The 16,817-nt window shown below is 30.4% G+C and overlaps 1 protein-coding gene across 1 annotated transcript in view; it reads right to left on the bottom strand.

Annotated features, from left to right (window-relative positions):
* The window catches only part of LOC118192777 (uncharacterized), a 152,918-nt gene that overhangs the window by 58,401 nt on the left and 77,700 nt on the right, over nucleotides 1-16,817 (bottom strand). The window contains exons 16-21 of the mRNA XM_085806914.1: nucleotides 14,008-14,127; nucleotides 13,757-13,885; nucleotides 13,526-13,654; nucleotides 13,238-13,357; nucleotides 7,548-7,673; nucleotides 1,221-1,343 (exon numbers count right to left, since the gene is read on the bottom strand). Coding sequence (XP_085663040.1) covers nucleotides 1,221-1,343; nucleotides 7,548-7,673; nucleotides 13,238-13,357; nucleotides 13,526-13,654; nucleotides 13,757-13,885; nucleotides 14,008-14,127 — 747 coding nt within the window. The remainder of the gene's footprint in view (nucleotides 1-1,220; nucleotides 1,344-7,547; nucleotides 7,674-13,237; nucleotides 13,358-13,525; nucleotides 13,655-13,756; nucleotides 13,886-14,007; nucleotides 14,128-16,817) is intronic.

Below are 16,817 nucleotides of genomic sequence, written 5' to 3'. Positions count from 1 at the left end.
ACCTGCCCACTTTAAAAGGTGCAAGGAAAGATGTAAATGAAACTTTTCATGTGGTATGGATTTTATCAAATTTTGACAAGGCAAGAAATCTATCAAGAAAAGTTAAGAATTATATCAATAATAATTGATCAGCAGTGGGAATTCTATTTCAGTGTGTATGTATCTATACAGCCTAATTAAGCCATAGGCTCACCTGTGACCATGTGGGCAGGTTGCTCCCTACACGCAAACAAACAAATTGGACTATATGGAATTATGACAAAATTTCAATATCACCCTCAGAAGAAAGAATAAACACTTCAATTTCTATGTGATTCCACAGTTAAGAGTCCTTAACCATCCTTCTCATGGCTTCTTGTGGATTCTCATTTATTAGGTTCTCATTTATTATTAGGTTGTGACTTCATATTTCCAAAAGGCAGGAAAACATATGTGTATAGAAATCTGACTGCTGCTATGCTGGCCAACAGGGAATTTGAAAAAAATATTCAAAGAAAGAATGTCAGGCAGAAATGTCTAAGAAAATGTCTAAAAGACTAAGAAAATTATATCCTACATAACAGCCCATATTTTGAGATGTAATATATACTTTATTCATCATTTTTAACACAAATTCTCAAGACTTTCAGAGTTACCCTTGTATACATGTGGTCAATAAGCACATTAAAGTCAAGATTTAATTAAATCCTAATCCTATGAAAACAGCCAACAGAACAATACGCAGCCTGATAGTTGCATTCAATGACAGATTTATAATGCATTTAAAATTTTTCAAGATAAAAACATTAAGAATTTCAACATCAAATGATTTTAAATCTGTAATATCATCTTTTTAAAATCTATAACATTCTAATTATTTTTCACAGAGTGACAAATGTTTACTTACATGTTGTTGGCATGTTGAATGGCAAAACATAAAATTTTGAGGTCTATGACAGCAATAAAATTTTCAATACTTTTTCAATGTGAAGAAAGAGATGCTTTGCATTTACATACACTTAATATTGCTTGAGAAAGATAGTTTCAATTTTAATTTAATCCCCAGTTTAAATCTTAATATTTTATTACATGCAAATACTAAATTAAAAACTAAATTATCATCATCATGAACTACTCCAAGTATCAACCAAGAACCAAGTATCAACTTCCAACACATATTTTCAGTTTAAATCTTAACATTTTATTACATGCAAGTACTAAATTAAAAAATTAAAAATTACATCATCATCATCATGAACTAAAGTATCAACTTCCAACACATCCAAATTAAGCAGTAAATTATCAAATTCCTTTTTTCTCATTTTTATAGTAGTATTGTATAGATCATGGCACACATTTAATACCTGAAATGAACAAAAACATACATAAATTTCCTATAAAATTATAAAAATATATTTTTAATTAAATTATAAATATTTATAATTAAAATATTAAATAAAAATATTATGTATAATTAAAATTATAAAAATATATTTAAATAATTTATTAAAAATTATTTGAATGAAATAGTTTGCAATTCTATAAAATTCCTTTTAATCATTGAAATGAAACTGGAAATATTTTAATACATAAACTAGCAAGATAACACAATAGAAAAAAAAACTTATAAATAGCCATATTTTATTAACAGTGTTTGCTTATTGAATCAAGCAGGAATTTCACATGAATAAACAAAAAATACATTTTACAGAGATGCAAGTTGAAAATACATTTCAAAATACAAAAGCACTGACAAAACCACAATAACTACTACTACAGTCAATTAGCATTATAACAGCCTCTAAGAAACAGAAAATGATGGTACTGTTATATTGAATGGTCTTTATGTGAGGACATTTATTAATATAAAATTACATTAGAACAGGCATCAATAACAGCCCCCCCTTTTTTTAGTGCTAGTCAAAATCAATCAAAATGTGTATTGAGAAGACATTTCCGGTCAGTGATATTTTCATTTTAAATTGTCTTTTTTGGCAAATAATAAGATAAATTTTATTGAGAAAATAATTACAACATGCTTTAAAACTTTAAATACAAAAATTAAAATTATAATAAAAACCAACATAACTGAATTGGTTTTATTTTTTTCTTTGATACCAATGGCTTCCCTGATACTGAACTTGTGATGTCAATTTAGTCAAGATCTTAGTCATAGCCATCTTAAAGCAAATACAAGCCTCTGAATTTCCAATAGTTACGATGCTTCTGTTCTTACTTAAAATAAATTTCATCTCTGAAAATATTTGTCTGCATTATAAGTTGAAATAAATACGAACAAAATGGAAAAAGACTTTTTTTTTTTTTTTTTTTTTTTTTTTTGCTGCTGAATTTATTCTTGTGCTAATGAACAAATGCTACAACTATGAATGAATGACAATGTTGCCAGATGTCTGTAAAGGAGCTATGGATCAACCACTGCCAAATTTATCAGTTTCTCCTTGAAATTATGTTACAATTTTTATTTTTCAAAAATAAAATTCATGTTTGTTACTACAACTTTGTAATCAAACAAAGATATTATTGTTCTCATTTATTTTTACTTCCTTCTACAAAGTAAAGGAAGTATTGTAATTGCAAAAAATTTCAAGTACCATATTTCAAAAGAAATATCCATTTTGACCATTTATTTGCCTCACATCTATACATATGGACAGAATAAAGAACTGTTTTTTTAAAAATGGATTGTAAAATGAATTTAATTTTTTTGACATGAAATTAACATATGTATCTCACGTAACTAAAAAAAAAAAATTATCAACATTGAAATTTTGCATATGGGATTGCTATAATATCTAGTTGTGCACCTCCCTTTTCTGCAACCGACAATACTAAAAGTGTGTATGTGCGTGTATGTATACTATATATCACCTCCCTTTCCTGGTTTAAAAAAGCCCTTAAACCCAACCTTTATTTTCACAATCATTACTCATGGTCATGTACTACTTCAAATTATAGAAGTGTTTTAATGATAAAAATATTCCTGTTTTGGCTATGTCAAATTTAAAAAAAGAAAAAAAAATTATTTTGGACAAATAACAAATCTAACTTTTAATGCAGTCTCCTGGTTCCATATGCGGTCACCACATCAGAATTTGTTATGTATTCTACAAATGTTCATTTCATATTTATGTTTTATAATTTGTTTGTTTTAAAATGGTTAATTATTTGTGGAACTCAAGTGGGAGTCTTATCATAAAAAAGAATGTAATGATTTTAATGAGTTAATGATATTTCATAAAAATATTTAATATTTCTAATTACACATCATGTGATTTAAGTGCAGTTTTATTTAAATCAAACAGATTAAAAAGTAGAAAAAATATCTTTATGAACTGTGTATTTTTCAGTCATTTGGTTTGCTAATTAGTAGTAGAAAGATTAAATTTGAGTGTCAAATATCTTATGTTTTATTACTGAATGGCAATAAGCTGGTGTGAGGAAATAAGAAGTACAGTAGAAATCCAGAAATCTGCAACACTTGGGACCAGAGGTGTGCGGATTTTAGGATTTTGTGGATTTCAGGACAGAAAAGATAATATTCAGACTAAAAGTGCAAAATAAGTAAGGCGTATTAGATACATTTAATTAAATTATAATATGCATTAACTTATTATTACATATATAAACTGATTATATTATATTGTTCATTTAGATTAGGCTCTTCTATTTTTAAATCAGCATGAATGTGCTTCCCCTTTTCTCTCAGGAGTAGTCCTGAAATAGGTACCTCATCACTCTGCCACTGCCGGAACCACTCGTACAAGACAGCATAGAGGTTAGCCGACTTCGCCTCATGTAAAGATTTCCGGTTTCGAATTTCGGTGTTAGAATCACTGTTGATGTAAAATTTCAAAATCTTTTCATTATTGTTCCATATATCATACACAGTCCGTGTGGCAATTCCATACGATTCTGCTATAAACAGAGCAGTAGTACCTGCCTCCATCTTTAGAAGAATTTCCACTTTTTTAATTATGGTTAATGCAATATGTTTACGTTTTTCAACGTTGTAAGCAGTAAAATCACAAGTGCGTTTCTTATCTGTCATTGTATTAAAAAGCATTGAAATTTAAAATATTCTTAATTTATCCACAAAATATCCAGATAAAAAGAACATCACTAAACTATCTTGTGAAATAACAAAGCTCAGAAAGTACAAGAACATAAATCATGAACTTGAAAGAAGAGTTGAGTGAATCGTCTGCTTTTTTACTCGATGCAGATTGGAGGGAAAATAACTTTTATCATGATGTCAATGATTTGGTATTTCCATTATGACTCATTATTATTTGGTAATTATGACGTCATTATCCAGTAAGTATTTTTTTTCCGATATTTCGTACTCCATGTTGCGTTTTCCGGAACCTATAAACTAAGTGTTTATATTTTGAGAAGCAACGCGGATTTAGGAAGTTGGCAGATTTCAGGTCGGCGGATTTTCGGTATTTGACTGTATTCAAGTCAGAGGCAACACATTGCTTTCCACTAGTTGAATTTGTGGATTAAAACTGATAGATTTACATTTTGCTTACATTTTGCTGAATGGTAACAGTTTCGTGGGCTAAAGTGTTGCCACTTCTGCCTTTCAAATTGTTAAGTTTGTTTTAAAAAATTCCTTAAATTTGTACAAAATATGAAATAAACTGGAAACAAATTCAAAATTCCAAATTCAGGTTCCTAGATGCCCGTATTCAGGTAGAGGATTATGTGCATTAAGAATTCAGTGGCTCTAGGTGCTGTTGTTTCTCCACAAGGTGAGTAATATACATATGTACATACATATTCTTCACTATTTAATTTAAAAAAATAAATAATAATACTATATTTGATGGCAAAAATTTGAAAAGTGATACTATAGACATAACATTAATTTTGACACTAAGAACAGTTCTATTACTAATAAACATAAAAATATTTAATGTTTTCTTGCACAATTTCCTTAAGTTCAGCAGCTAATATTTGTAGGCAAATACCTTTTTGTATCTTCTGTACACTTTTTTTAGTTCTTGTACAGGTGGATAACGTTCTTTTAGGCTCATATCACACAGCGTTTGTTTCGCACGAACAACTGTTTCAGACAATTTTTCTGCCTGGTTTACTATTGAAAGAAAGACGCGCGACTTTCTCCTTCCTTTCCAAAAAAAATTGCAGGTTGTTCGTTTTCAACCAATCAGCTATCAGCTTCGAATGCTATCAGCTTGTTTGTAATGGGGAACCAGTTTCCCCTGCATTAACCCAAAGCGATCTGTGTTGATTGACTGTTGTGACAAAGCAGAAAAATTGTTCCAAACAGTTGTTCTTCCGAAACAAACCGATGTGTGATAGCAGCCTTACAGGGATGTGTAACTGAGAAACAGAGCCAATTTTGCTTTTTCAGACAAGATTTCAAATTCATCTTGAATGTAGTCAAAACTCTGGTTTTGAAACACGACTTTTGCTTGCTGTCAAATCTATAAGGATCTCATATTCTATTAGGCTGGGCAAATTTTCATTTATACATTCAGTATCCATTCAGAGTTTTCAAGTATTCCTTCACATGAGCTAATGAAAAACGATTTGTTTAAGGCTTCCAGTTGCATCTGACCATTTCTGTATTTTCCCCTGAAACTTGATGTTATTTTCTTTAAGAAGGTTTTTTTAAGAGGGATGTTGTCACTATCTTCCTTTTCAATGTGATCCAGCTGATGAATATGTTTCTTCTTGAAAGGAGAAAGTTTAGTATGAACAAAACAAAACAAAGAAAAAAAACTGTGGCTTTTTTATTCTAATAATGATAGACTGATTTTGTTCAGTTTGCTAAATATTTCAACCAATATGTCATTTAATACAGCTTAATGGTTCATTAAAAATATTGCTACCTGCAAGCACAACTTCATCAAATATGTCAACTCTTTTCCACAAGACAGGCACCTTACTTCAGTGTTTTCCATGTTAAAAGCCTGCAAAACACTGAAGTAAGGTGCCTTCAGTGTTTTGCAGGCTTAGAGTCTGCTTTGCTTCATATATTCTTTACACATAGAGTCTGTTTTTAAAAAGTCACAATTTTATAGAGTTTATTGCTTCTATTATTAATGAACATTTACTAGATACACAAACAAACCTCACAAAGAAATGCATAGAAAACTTGTAAAAGAATTGTCAAGATATCACAGTACTAATCATTATACTATGAACGTTGACAGTGAAATGACGACAAATTGACTAGGCATTTATACTGATATGGGGCTAAGTGTCAAGAAGTTTCAAACAGATTTCATGAATTCCCTAATGATCATGAATGGCAGAGAAGCTTCTTAAATGTGTAGTTCCGATAAATGGTCAAGCATGGTTTGCTTGAGAAGAATCAAAACTAATTGCTGAGTTCTAATTGCTATTCCCAAATTTCTGATTTTATTCTATTTTCTGTTTCTTTAATTTTATTCAGCTTTGATTTATTTTACTAGATGGCAAACCCTCCAGATGAGCAGGCTGCAGCCAAAGCAAAATTTGTAAGTTCTATGTACTCCTGAGAAGTAAATGTATGAAAACATTTCAGTATGAAAGAAATTATTTCATTCTTTCCAAGCAAGACTCAATTTGTAAATAATTTTTTTTACTGCTGAACCTGGAAACAAAGACTTTTGACATTTCAGGTTAATATGTATGACGTTATGATTTAAATTTTATGTAATATAACAACGTTTTCTGAATATTAATAAAAGATTAATGTGGTAATAATATATAGTGTCAGTTATACTAACCTGAAACAAAAACGTGGTCAACAACAACTATTTATTTAAAATGCTGACATTAACGAATAATTTTCAACATACAGTGATGTCACAAACGATCCCGTGCTGCCTTCAAAGTCAGAATATGACATTATATAATAATAACATATTTAATATTTTGCAGTGCTATTTTTATTTCATATTTTGTAAAACTTACAAATTTTTTATTAACAAACTCTACGATTTGAAAGTGAGCAGTGGCAACACTTCTCGAAATAAAGCAGATTTTTATCTCCATCTTGTGAGACTGTTGACACTTGGAAAAATGAAGACAAAAATTAGCATTTTCAGAGTTTTTAAATAAATGCTAATTAAAGTTGTACGAAAATGAGAATGAGAATGGCTTCGAATGAATTTTTGGTATTCAGGGGTACCTCTCTCGAAATTCCCCTCCTAGCTGTTGTGGAGGAGATAATGCTTCAAACAAACCAACAAACAATGAGACTTCCCCCCCCCTAAAAAAACAGACAAATGCACACAGATTTTAATAGTATAGATTTTCCAGAAAAGTTTGAAGAGTCCCTTAGAAGAGCACTTAGAGCTCCATGAAGCACTGTTCTTAACTGCTGGAGCTAAGGTATTATTCAACAAATAATTAAAATGCTTAATTTGGTTTCGTTACATTAAATAATAATGCTGAGCATGATAAAAATGTCCTAAAAATTTGTTACGTTTTATGCAAAAACTTCATTTTATCAAAATTAAAAAAGAAAAGCATATGACTATTACAGACAGACTGTCAGATTAAAACAGAAATAGTAAAACATATATACAGACATCAAATTCCGTGGCAGTTTCTCTTCCCTGAAGACCTAAAATTGCAGTCTGAATATCTCCTATTTCTTTTTCATTCATTTCTTTCATGCGAAGATAAAGTTCTTGGCACAGATAACTATGTGACATCTAAGAGGAAAATTTCATTTAAATTCTCTAATAATTATAATCATAGATTATAATAAAGATTACAGAAATAAATAATAAAGTAATTTTCTAATGCATGAAGAAAAATTACACATTTTTCTAACAGCATCCTTTATTGCAATAATATAGATATATAGGAGACTGACTGGTGCATGTTAGTAATGTTTAGTTTTGGAAACTTTTATAATTTCTATACTGTTATTTAATGGTTTATTTACTGATTTTAGTAATTTTATGGTTTATTTCAACAGGGTTCGTACACATTTCTGTGCACAGAAATTAAGTACTTTTAAGGACCATTAATGAAAAAAATTAAGGACCTATGAGCAAATGGGAACTGAATAAATTCAATTAAAAATATTATTCTATGCCTGAATTTCACTTTCATAATACCATCCTAAAAATAAAATAGATCCCTAAGTAGTATGCATAATTACTAAACATGAATTAATTAACATAATTATTAATAAGTTTGAGAATAAAATAAACTTCATGCGGTTTATCAAGTAGCATTAAATATTTTACACTTATAATAGTTGGACATATTTAAAAGAAGATAAGAGACATTTACGTTTTACTAATAGTTAGCTTTATGCTGGTTTTTTTTTTTTTTTTTTTTTTTTTTTTTTTTTTTTTTTTTTTTTTATGTCTCATTTTGTCACATACTTGGTCAGTCTAGAGGTTTAGCAAATAGTAGGGAGATTTTATGTCAAACGGCATAGGCTAAAATGAGGAGTGAGATCATAATCAGCATGATTCATAACAAAAGACTTTGTCCCTCTGCTGCTTGTCTATAGAGAGACCTGCTGATTGGAACAAACCTGAAAGGCCTGATGTAGGCACGGTTGGCAAGTGTTGAAAATTAGTCAAACTCTGCTTAATGCAGTTAATGTCATAGCTTTGTGTAGAGTTCCAGGGGTTGTAACTCAGTTAATATACTTTAAGGTTCCAAGTTGTTTTATATATAAATCTCAGTAGATGCAAAGAATAAGTTTTACTTGATGATGTTGATGGTTACTTGATGGGTGTTGGATGATGTAATCTGAGACAATTACATGGGAAAAACACTTACTATGAAAAAATTAAAAAGAAGACATTTTAATTAATTATATAGCTAATTTTGCTTTTACTAAGAGCTGTTTCATAAATTATGCTTTATAGCTATATACCTTGTTTATTTTTCAGATTTGAAATATTGTATAATAAGTTGCCAAAATGAAACTTTATAATATGACCGCGAAAAATAAAAAATGTTGTATTTTAATGTTATTTTTTAAATATAATTCTAATATATTACCATTATTTTAATGAAATTTATCAATGTTATGCTGTTTAAAAAAAATCGCCGAAAAATTCTCAGATCTCGGAATTAAAAATTTTTTATAGAAACTGATCTTAAAATCGCCAAAATGTTGACAAGTTGTCAAATTTAGAACCATTTAATAAAAGAATTCACAACCCCAAAAACGAAAACTTGTTTAAGAGCTCTTTATTAGAAAAAATGAATTTCGAAATGCTTATGTTTCACTTCTTGCTTAGAAACTCGAGTATCCCATCATTTATATTAGAAATAGAAACAAATTATAACCCATGAACCCATTCAAAAGATAACCATATACGTCAGTGAATTGCCAAAAATATTCCTCCAAAATGCTAATTCACACTCAAAATGGCAGTCGTAAAAACAGAGAGAAATTTCAGATGATTAAAATTAAGGACCTTCTACTGATTTTGGACAAAATTAAGGACTTTTAAGGACCAAAAATCGATTTCAAAAATTTTAAGGACTTTTAAGGACCAAACAAACCTTGTTTCAAGTAAGGTTCAGAATGACACTATATGTTTTTTTAAGATATACTCTTAAAAAAATTTGCCATCTTTTGCTATTATTAGTAGATTTTGATTTTGTTATTACATGTTGGTACTGTTTTTTCTGGTTGGCTTTGGAGCAGATTTTTTTAAAGATTTTCCAGAAATTTATTCAGAAAAGGATTGGTGAAGTGTAATTGCGGTCTGCTCCCTTCTGAAGAGCTACACTTTTACATGACATTTCTAGCTTTTGCACTATTTGCATTTTCCGTTCCTTAAATGATATTCCTTTTTTTTTTTTTTTTTTTTTTTTGTTTTATCTTTTGCCATCGAGACTTCCTGCACACCATGAAGAATAATCCCCCTCATTTTACTTGTTTTATCATATTATTTATAACAGCGTTTCACAAACAACTAATGGAATTCATTTTTTTAATTTCCATTTCCTATCTGCATTATACTCATAAACGTTTGCATGTGTGTGCGTGTGAATGAGTGAGTGGAAGCATATGCATATATATATAATATAGGATATGATCCAGAAATAACAGAAAAAGCAAAAATTCAATAATTTGAAAAGTATATATAGTAAGATAATTCAGTTTTCCAGAAATGCACAAAAAGACATGGGAGTGTTTTTCAAGAAATGATAAAAGTTTTTATGAAAGTAACAATGAATAGTTAATTTTTTCTTTGACATATGGCACTGGAGCAGTCCTGGAAAACTAGCATTTTGTCCAGACTGTATAACAGTTCCCTCAAGGAGTAGTATTCTTACAAAATTCAGCATGCACAGAAACTGAAATCAGTCAATTTTGAGAACAATCATAAATTTGAAAATTGGGCTTTTCAATATATGAAAAACAATGCAGATTAGCTATCAAATGTAAAAGAAACTGATGATAACATTTTCTCCTTAATGGAAATATAAATTAATATGACTGCTACATTTAGGTGAGAAAGAAACTTATGTGATTGTGGAAATTTCTCAACATCAAATAAAGGTAGTACCCTGGTGCGAATTCACCATGTCAGTCTTCCAAGCCCCATTTCCTTTGAGGAAGTTCTCAGTGGTACATTTCAAATTACACTCATGTCCATAAATTAAGGATAATTCGGAGTCACGGGGAAATCGAACTCTAAAATAAATATATCACCTGTAAAATCACTACACACATCTTCAAGAATCATATGCAAATTTCAGGAAGTAACCAGATGACACCGATGGTACGTCACAATGACGAGAGTGTAAGAGAGTGATATATAAGGAATACAGGCAAAGAAGTAAAATTGTTCGCAGGCACTTTATAAGCCTTTCAGTGCAATAACCGAATAGTTATGACACAAAGGACGCATTTGGATGATTTTTTACGTGGTAGAATTATCGGCCGTCTGGAATGTGGGCGTACCCAACTGGAAGTATCAGACGAACCCGGAATTGCCCAGAGTGTCATCTCCAGGCTTTGGCAACGATTCCAAGATGATGGTAATGTGAGTAGACGTTACAGCACAGGTTGCCCCAGAGTTACAATGTTGAATGAGGACCGGTATTTGGCAGTTACTGCCAAAAAAAACAGGTGGAGCACAGCCTCAGACCTGTCTTGTCAGCTCTCTTCAGCCACTGGTACGACAATTTCAAGGCAGACCGTATACAGACGCTTAGGGCAGATTGGTCTATATGCTCGTAAACCTGTGAGATGCGTTCCACTTACTGCAACTCACTCTCGCCTGCGGTTTGCCTGGAGTAGAGAGCATGCATTGTGGACACCGCAACTGTGAGTTTGTGTGATGTTTTCCGACGAGTCCAGGTTTAGCTTGCAGTCTGATTTTCGCCAGACGTTCATATGGAGAGCTCCAGGTACCCGTTATCACCAAGAAAACATCATTGAACGACACCGTTACGGTTGTGCAGGAGTTGAATCCAATAGAGCACGTGTGGGACATGCTTGGCCGACGAGTTGCAGCCCGTCAACCTCCTCCTACATGCCTACCGGAACTTTGGAGAGCATTGCTTTTTGAGTGGTGTAATATCCCCCAAGATGAGATCGATAATTTGATACTCAGCATGCCTAGGCGTTGTACGGACTGAATTGCATCGTCTGGGAGACATACAATGTATTAATGATCATACCAACCATGTAATATTGGTTTTTTGTAAATAGTTTTTTTTTTTTTTTGTGTGTAATTTGCTCCAGGGAGAAAAATCGCTAATATTTTTAATAATACAAACATATAGCATCTTTTTTTGCTCTTTACCTTTTGTTTAATAAATAAGCTTTACAAATAAGTCAAATTTGTTTTGCTTCTAATTCTTCCTTTGCCTGATTTTGCATTATCCTTAATTTATGGACATGAGTGTATTTCGGTCACAGGCAAGTGAAATGCAATGTTTTCAAGAGTAATGTATTAATCTTTGTAATAGAGATAAGTGCTCATTAGAGAGTGGAATGCTTATGCATAGATCCTGTCCAGTACCTGCTTTGATCAATATCTGGCAATGACTGTATCCTCATTCAGTTGTTCCTGCACAAATAGCCATCAAGTCTCCAGATCTAACACTTACTTTTAGTTATGAAGCTACTTGAAATCATAGGTATACACATGTTGATCAACATTATTGATCATACTGAAAGATGCTTTTCACCATCAAGTCACTGGAATTACAACACAAAGAACAGCTGAACATCTTCAGCTGTTCTTTGTGCCGAGTTTCACGCCATGTCTAACAGCCATTCTGATAAATTATGGCCATCCCACTGAATTGTAATCTTAGCTGCATTGCAAACTGTGTTGCACCACTATATGAATTTCTGACAGAAATAAAGAACCACTTCCCTGTGGAAAATGTCCTATTCAGACAATAAAAGCTTTCCTTATTAATTTTTTCTTTTTTTTTTTTTTTTAATTTTATTCTGTGAAAATCACACCATGCTATTGTCTATGTCTTTCCAAATTACCGATTCTTTACTCTTTCTGTTACATTTGGATCATTTGGTATATGTGAATACATATATATTACATTCAATGAAAAATAAGAAATTTATGTTAAAGGGGAAACATCATAAACACAAAAAGAGTGATTGTTAATATTGTTAATTTAGATAAATTCAAGCAACTTGCCCTGCTTTGAAGAGAAGAAACTGAAGTTTTAAAATAGTTAAACTCTAGTTGTAATATTAGAAGAAATAAAGTTATTTGGGCCATAAAAATTTTTACAAATCTCTAAAAATTGTTTCCCCCCACCCAGTGTAGAAAACGTTTTTTAAGCTAAAGAGTATCTTTAACAAAAAAACATAGATATTGAATTAATAAATGATATAATGAAAATTAATTTCTCTGATACCAAAGTTCTTCAGGGGGTGGCAAAATTAACAACAGTTCACCTTCATTATATTATCAAAACCAATATTTTCAACACACTTTTAAATTTTTAAAGTCAATAAGTTCAGATATTCCAAAAAAACTTAAAACATTATTTTCAGAATCTCAATTTCAGTAAATATAATATTCTAAATATATATTCTATAGAGACTAAATTCTCTAACAGGATAAATAAATTAAGTACACATAATTTATTTTTGTATCTCAAAAAGTTGTATTTCAAATACATATATCTGCAAAAATTACATTAAATATTAATATATAAACAGTTAACTAGACAGAAAACACGAAATATAAATCTTAATTGCTGGGCCAATAAAATGAGTTCAAAAACAAAGTGCATATATATGTATTACCATAAGGCTTGAACTAATAGGTAGTTCTGACAGAATCTGCTGAATACCTTCAGCACTAGTTTTTCTTCTTTTTAATGCATGCACGCAGATATTGTAGCAATATTTGATAGCATCTGGGATCTACATGATGTAAAAAATATCAAATTTTCAATCCAACTTTTAAAGTAATTTAGAGATTTAGAAACAATATGCACATATTTTACTATAACAGATCATTTCAGAATGTTGCAAAAGCTCTTCAAAATTAATTAAATAAGAAAAACAAAATTTTATTAAAAAAAATCTTACCATATATAAAACGCTTTTTTCCAAATTTCTCAATTTTCTTAGTATCAACTCTATGTCATCAACTTGCATCAAATACATTTTTCCAGCTCTCACAAGAAGTTTACGACAATTTGAAATTGCATTCAATCTCTAGTAATATATAAATTTTTTACTCACAAGCTGATTATGTTGAATTTGATAACATGGAATAATAAGTTTTAAGAAATTTAAAAAATTCAAATTTCTACATACCTCGGGTTCCATTATATTTTTACTATGATGTAGGAAAGTGATGATATAATTAATTTCATCAATCTCCTCTTTTCTTATTTTTAGAGCTACCAGAAAATATTCTTTGCATCTTGCAATTTTCCTTGATAGCTGTAAAGTTAAAGCAACATTAAAATTATTTTCAAACCAAAATAAGGTCAAAACATTATGAAAAAAATTATTTTTTGTAAATATAAATAAAATTTAATATTGAAACAGAAACAGAATCTTACTTTAGAGTCTGATTCAAACACTGGAGAAACATCCAAGCTTATGTCTTGAAATATATTTTGCTTTATAGTTTTTTTAACAGCACTGAGATGTTGTTTTGGTCCAACAGATACATGAGGTACCTTAGAAAAAGAATTTAACAATTTTTAGCATTAAATAGCTGTTAAAAGCATAACTACATTTTACAGCTTACTTATTATTCAACTTTATTTACGCTAATATGCATGTACCTTTTATTTTACATTCTGATATTTAGCAAATATCTTACATTAGTTTTAATTAAAATAAATACATTTATTTTTATGTATTTAATCAAATATAAATGCATTTTCAGGGTTCATAGCCACATTTTAGTTAAAAAAATAAGCACCTATAAGCACTTTTCAAGCACATTTTAAGAAAAAAAATAAGCACACGTCTAATTACATCATACACAACTGCATAATCTTAAAAATTAGACTTGTAATTTAAAATATGAGAAATGAAGTACTTATTACGAGAGAATACGCATTACCTCAACCATGGAAAATAATTACTTTTTTTTGTTTTTAATTTTAAATAATAGTTCGATTTACAGAACTAGTTTACAATGAGAGGGAAAATAAACTATGAAGAACTAAACTATTACAAGATTTAATGATGAAATTTCAGTTCAAAATAGAGAAAATAAATAATAATAATGCATATTTATTGTATTCGCTTGGAACCTAATAATAAATACAATTTATTTCTCCACTCATATTGATATTTAAATAATTTAAATCTAAATTCTGAACATTTTCTAAATTTTCATTGTATATCAGTTTTCTCTTAACAGATACTGCAAGCAAAGTAATTTAAGTAAGAAAAGAGGAACATTTCTGAAATCAGAAGACAAAAATTTGCTTCCTGCAGTCATCTTTAACAGTAAAAGCTTAACTAATCCGCATACTTGGAAATTGGCGAATATTCGGACAGTCAAACTAACTTGAAGGAGCGGAAAGAGGGGTAGACTGTAGCTGCTCTTTAGATTTTTCCGCTAATTAAATGCTTTGACATTTCAATATGTGCATCATTATACCAACGAACTAAAAAAATATTCTGCTTAGCAAGCACAGTAAAACTCTTTTAAGTGTTCATAAACAAATCTCAGACTGAACATCAAAATTAATTATCTCTGAAAAATATCGCAAACGTTATTGCGCAGTACGTGCACCGTAATTCTTCTCTACGTTATATTACAAAATCTGAATCAACAACTGCCATTGGGAGAATAAAGAACTAAATAACTGGGGTGTTTTTTCATTCTAATTTTCAACAGACGGCGTTAAATTTCCGGAATAGAATCATTCTTCGCTTGGGTTGGTAGACCGCAGAACGTTTAGTCCTATTCAATCCAGATTGGAAAGTGACAAAAAAAAAAAAAAAAAAAGAGGTCCGTTGCTTTTGCGGAGAAAGGGGAGACCTCCCAACCTTCGTACTGTATAACAGTGCTCCGCAACCGGTGTGCCATGAGTAGGATATAGGTATGCCGCAATCAAATACATGTATTTGATATTTTGCAATTTTTTATCATGTATTTAATACAAAATGGCATTTTTTTTCCTTAATAATGTCTATTTTAAATGTTTTTATATATTTCACTGTTGTGTGGTTGTGTGTGTGATTGTAAGTGTGTCAGCATTTGAATTTTTTCGGCACTTCCTTGATAACTCGGAACTCTTTGGTGTGCCACGAAATTCCAGAAAGATTTTTTGTGCGTCGCAGGTGAGAAAAGGTTGCAGAGCACTGCTATATAATGTATTGGCCAAAAAAATTAAATTATTTTGACTATTCGATTACTTTCCCTTTATTTAAGCCATTCCGAATATTATTCCTTAGAAAGCTAATCTGTGTTAAAGCACAACCATTTTTGGAAGTTTACTATACTTCAGCAGTTACTATAACTATGTTATTATAAACATTCATACATATGCTCACAATATAAGCATAACGATCATAATAAACACGAATATGAACTGACCAAGCAGAACGAGAATGCAAATTTTTAAGGTCTTGATAGAAATTCAAACGTGTGTAGTATTTGGGTGGGAGGAAAAGAATGCCGAATGTACCGAATGTTTCTACTGCTTTCGCAATTCTTTGACCAATAGAACGACGGGCACCTGTCTGTACTCTTCGTGCACACCAAAGGTTATGTTAATGCAGAGAAAGGGGGAAAAGCTATTTCCGGGAGTATGATTCACCATCTGACATTCCATATTAGGAAGAAAAGTTGTTTATTTAGTTTCAGCTTTGGTAAGGGGAAAAATAGCGCATTCATTAAAAAAAAATAAATAAATAAAATAAGGGCTTTAAAGAAAAGTAAGCACCTATAAGGGCCTTTATATTTTATTTTCAAATATAAGGACTTATAAGCACTTTTAAGGACCGCTACGAACCCTGATTTTTATTTTAAATTTAAAATGATGAAGAATTATTAAATTTCTCAAATGTAGCTTCAAAAATATTTCCTTTAAATTTAAAACTTTAAAATTTATTACTCAAGAAAGCCCAAAAAGAAAACATTATTTTGAAAAACGTTTCATACCTTCAAATACTAAATTCTGTGCAACTAATAGAAAATCTGGTAAATCTGTATCAAAATAAAATAAACTACCAAATAATGTTATTAAAAACGCAATAAAACGTTCTAGTGTAACATGATAAAACCCTAATTAAACATAAGAAACAGCTTTTGCAGATGACCCATCTGTTTCATCAAAAGTGACTTGATCAGCCTCAAAACCACAGAAGTGGCAGAAATCGCTTCTACACCATGTCGTAACAGAGA

This window comes from Stegodyphus dumicola, chromosome 12 (genome assembly GCF_044657685.1).
Source record: "Stegodyphus dumicola isolate Sdum_Otavi_A_Nest chromosome 12, ASM4465768v1".
NCBI lineage: Eukaryota > Metazoa > Arthropoda > Arachnida > Araneae > Eresidae > Stegodyphus > Stegodyphus dumicola.
This window is presented reverse-complemented; position numbering and strand designations above follow the sequence as displayed.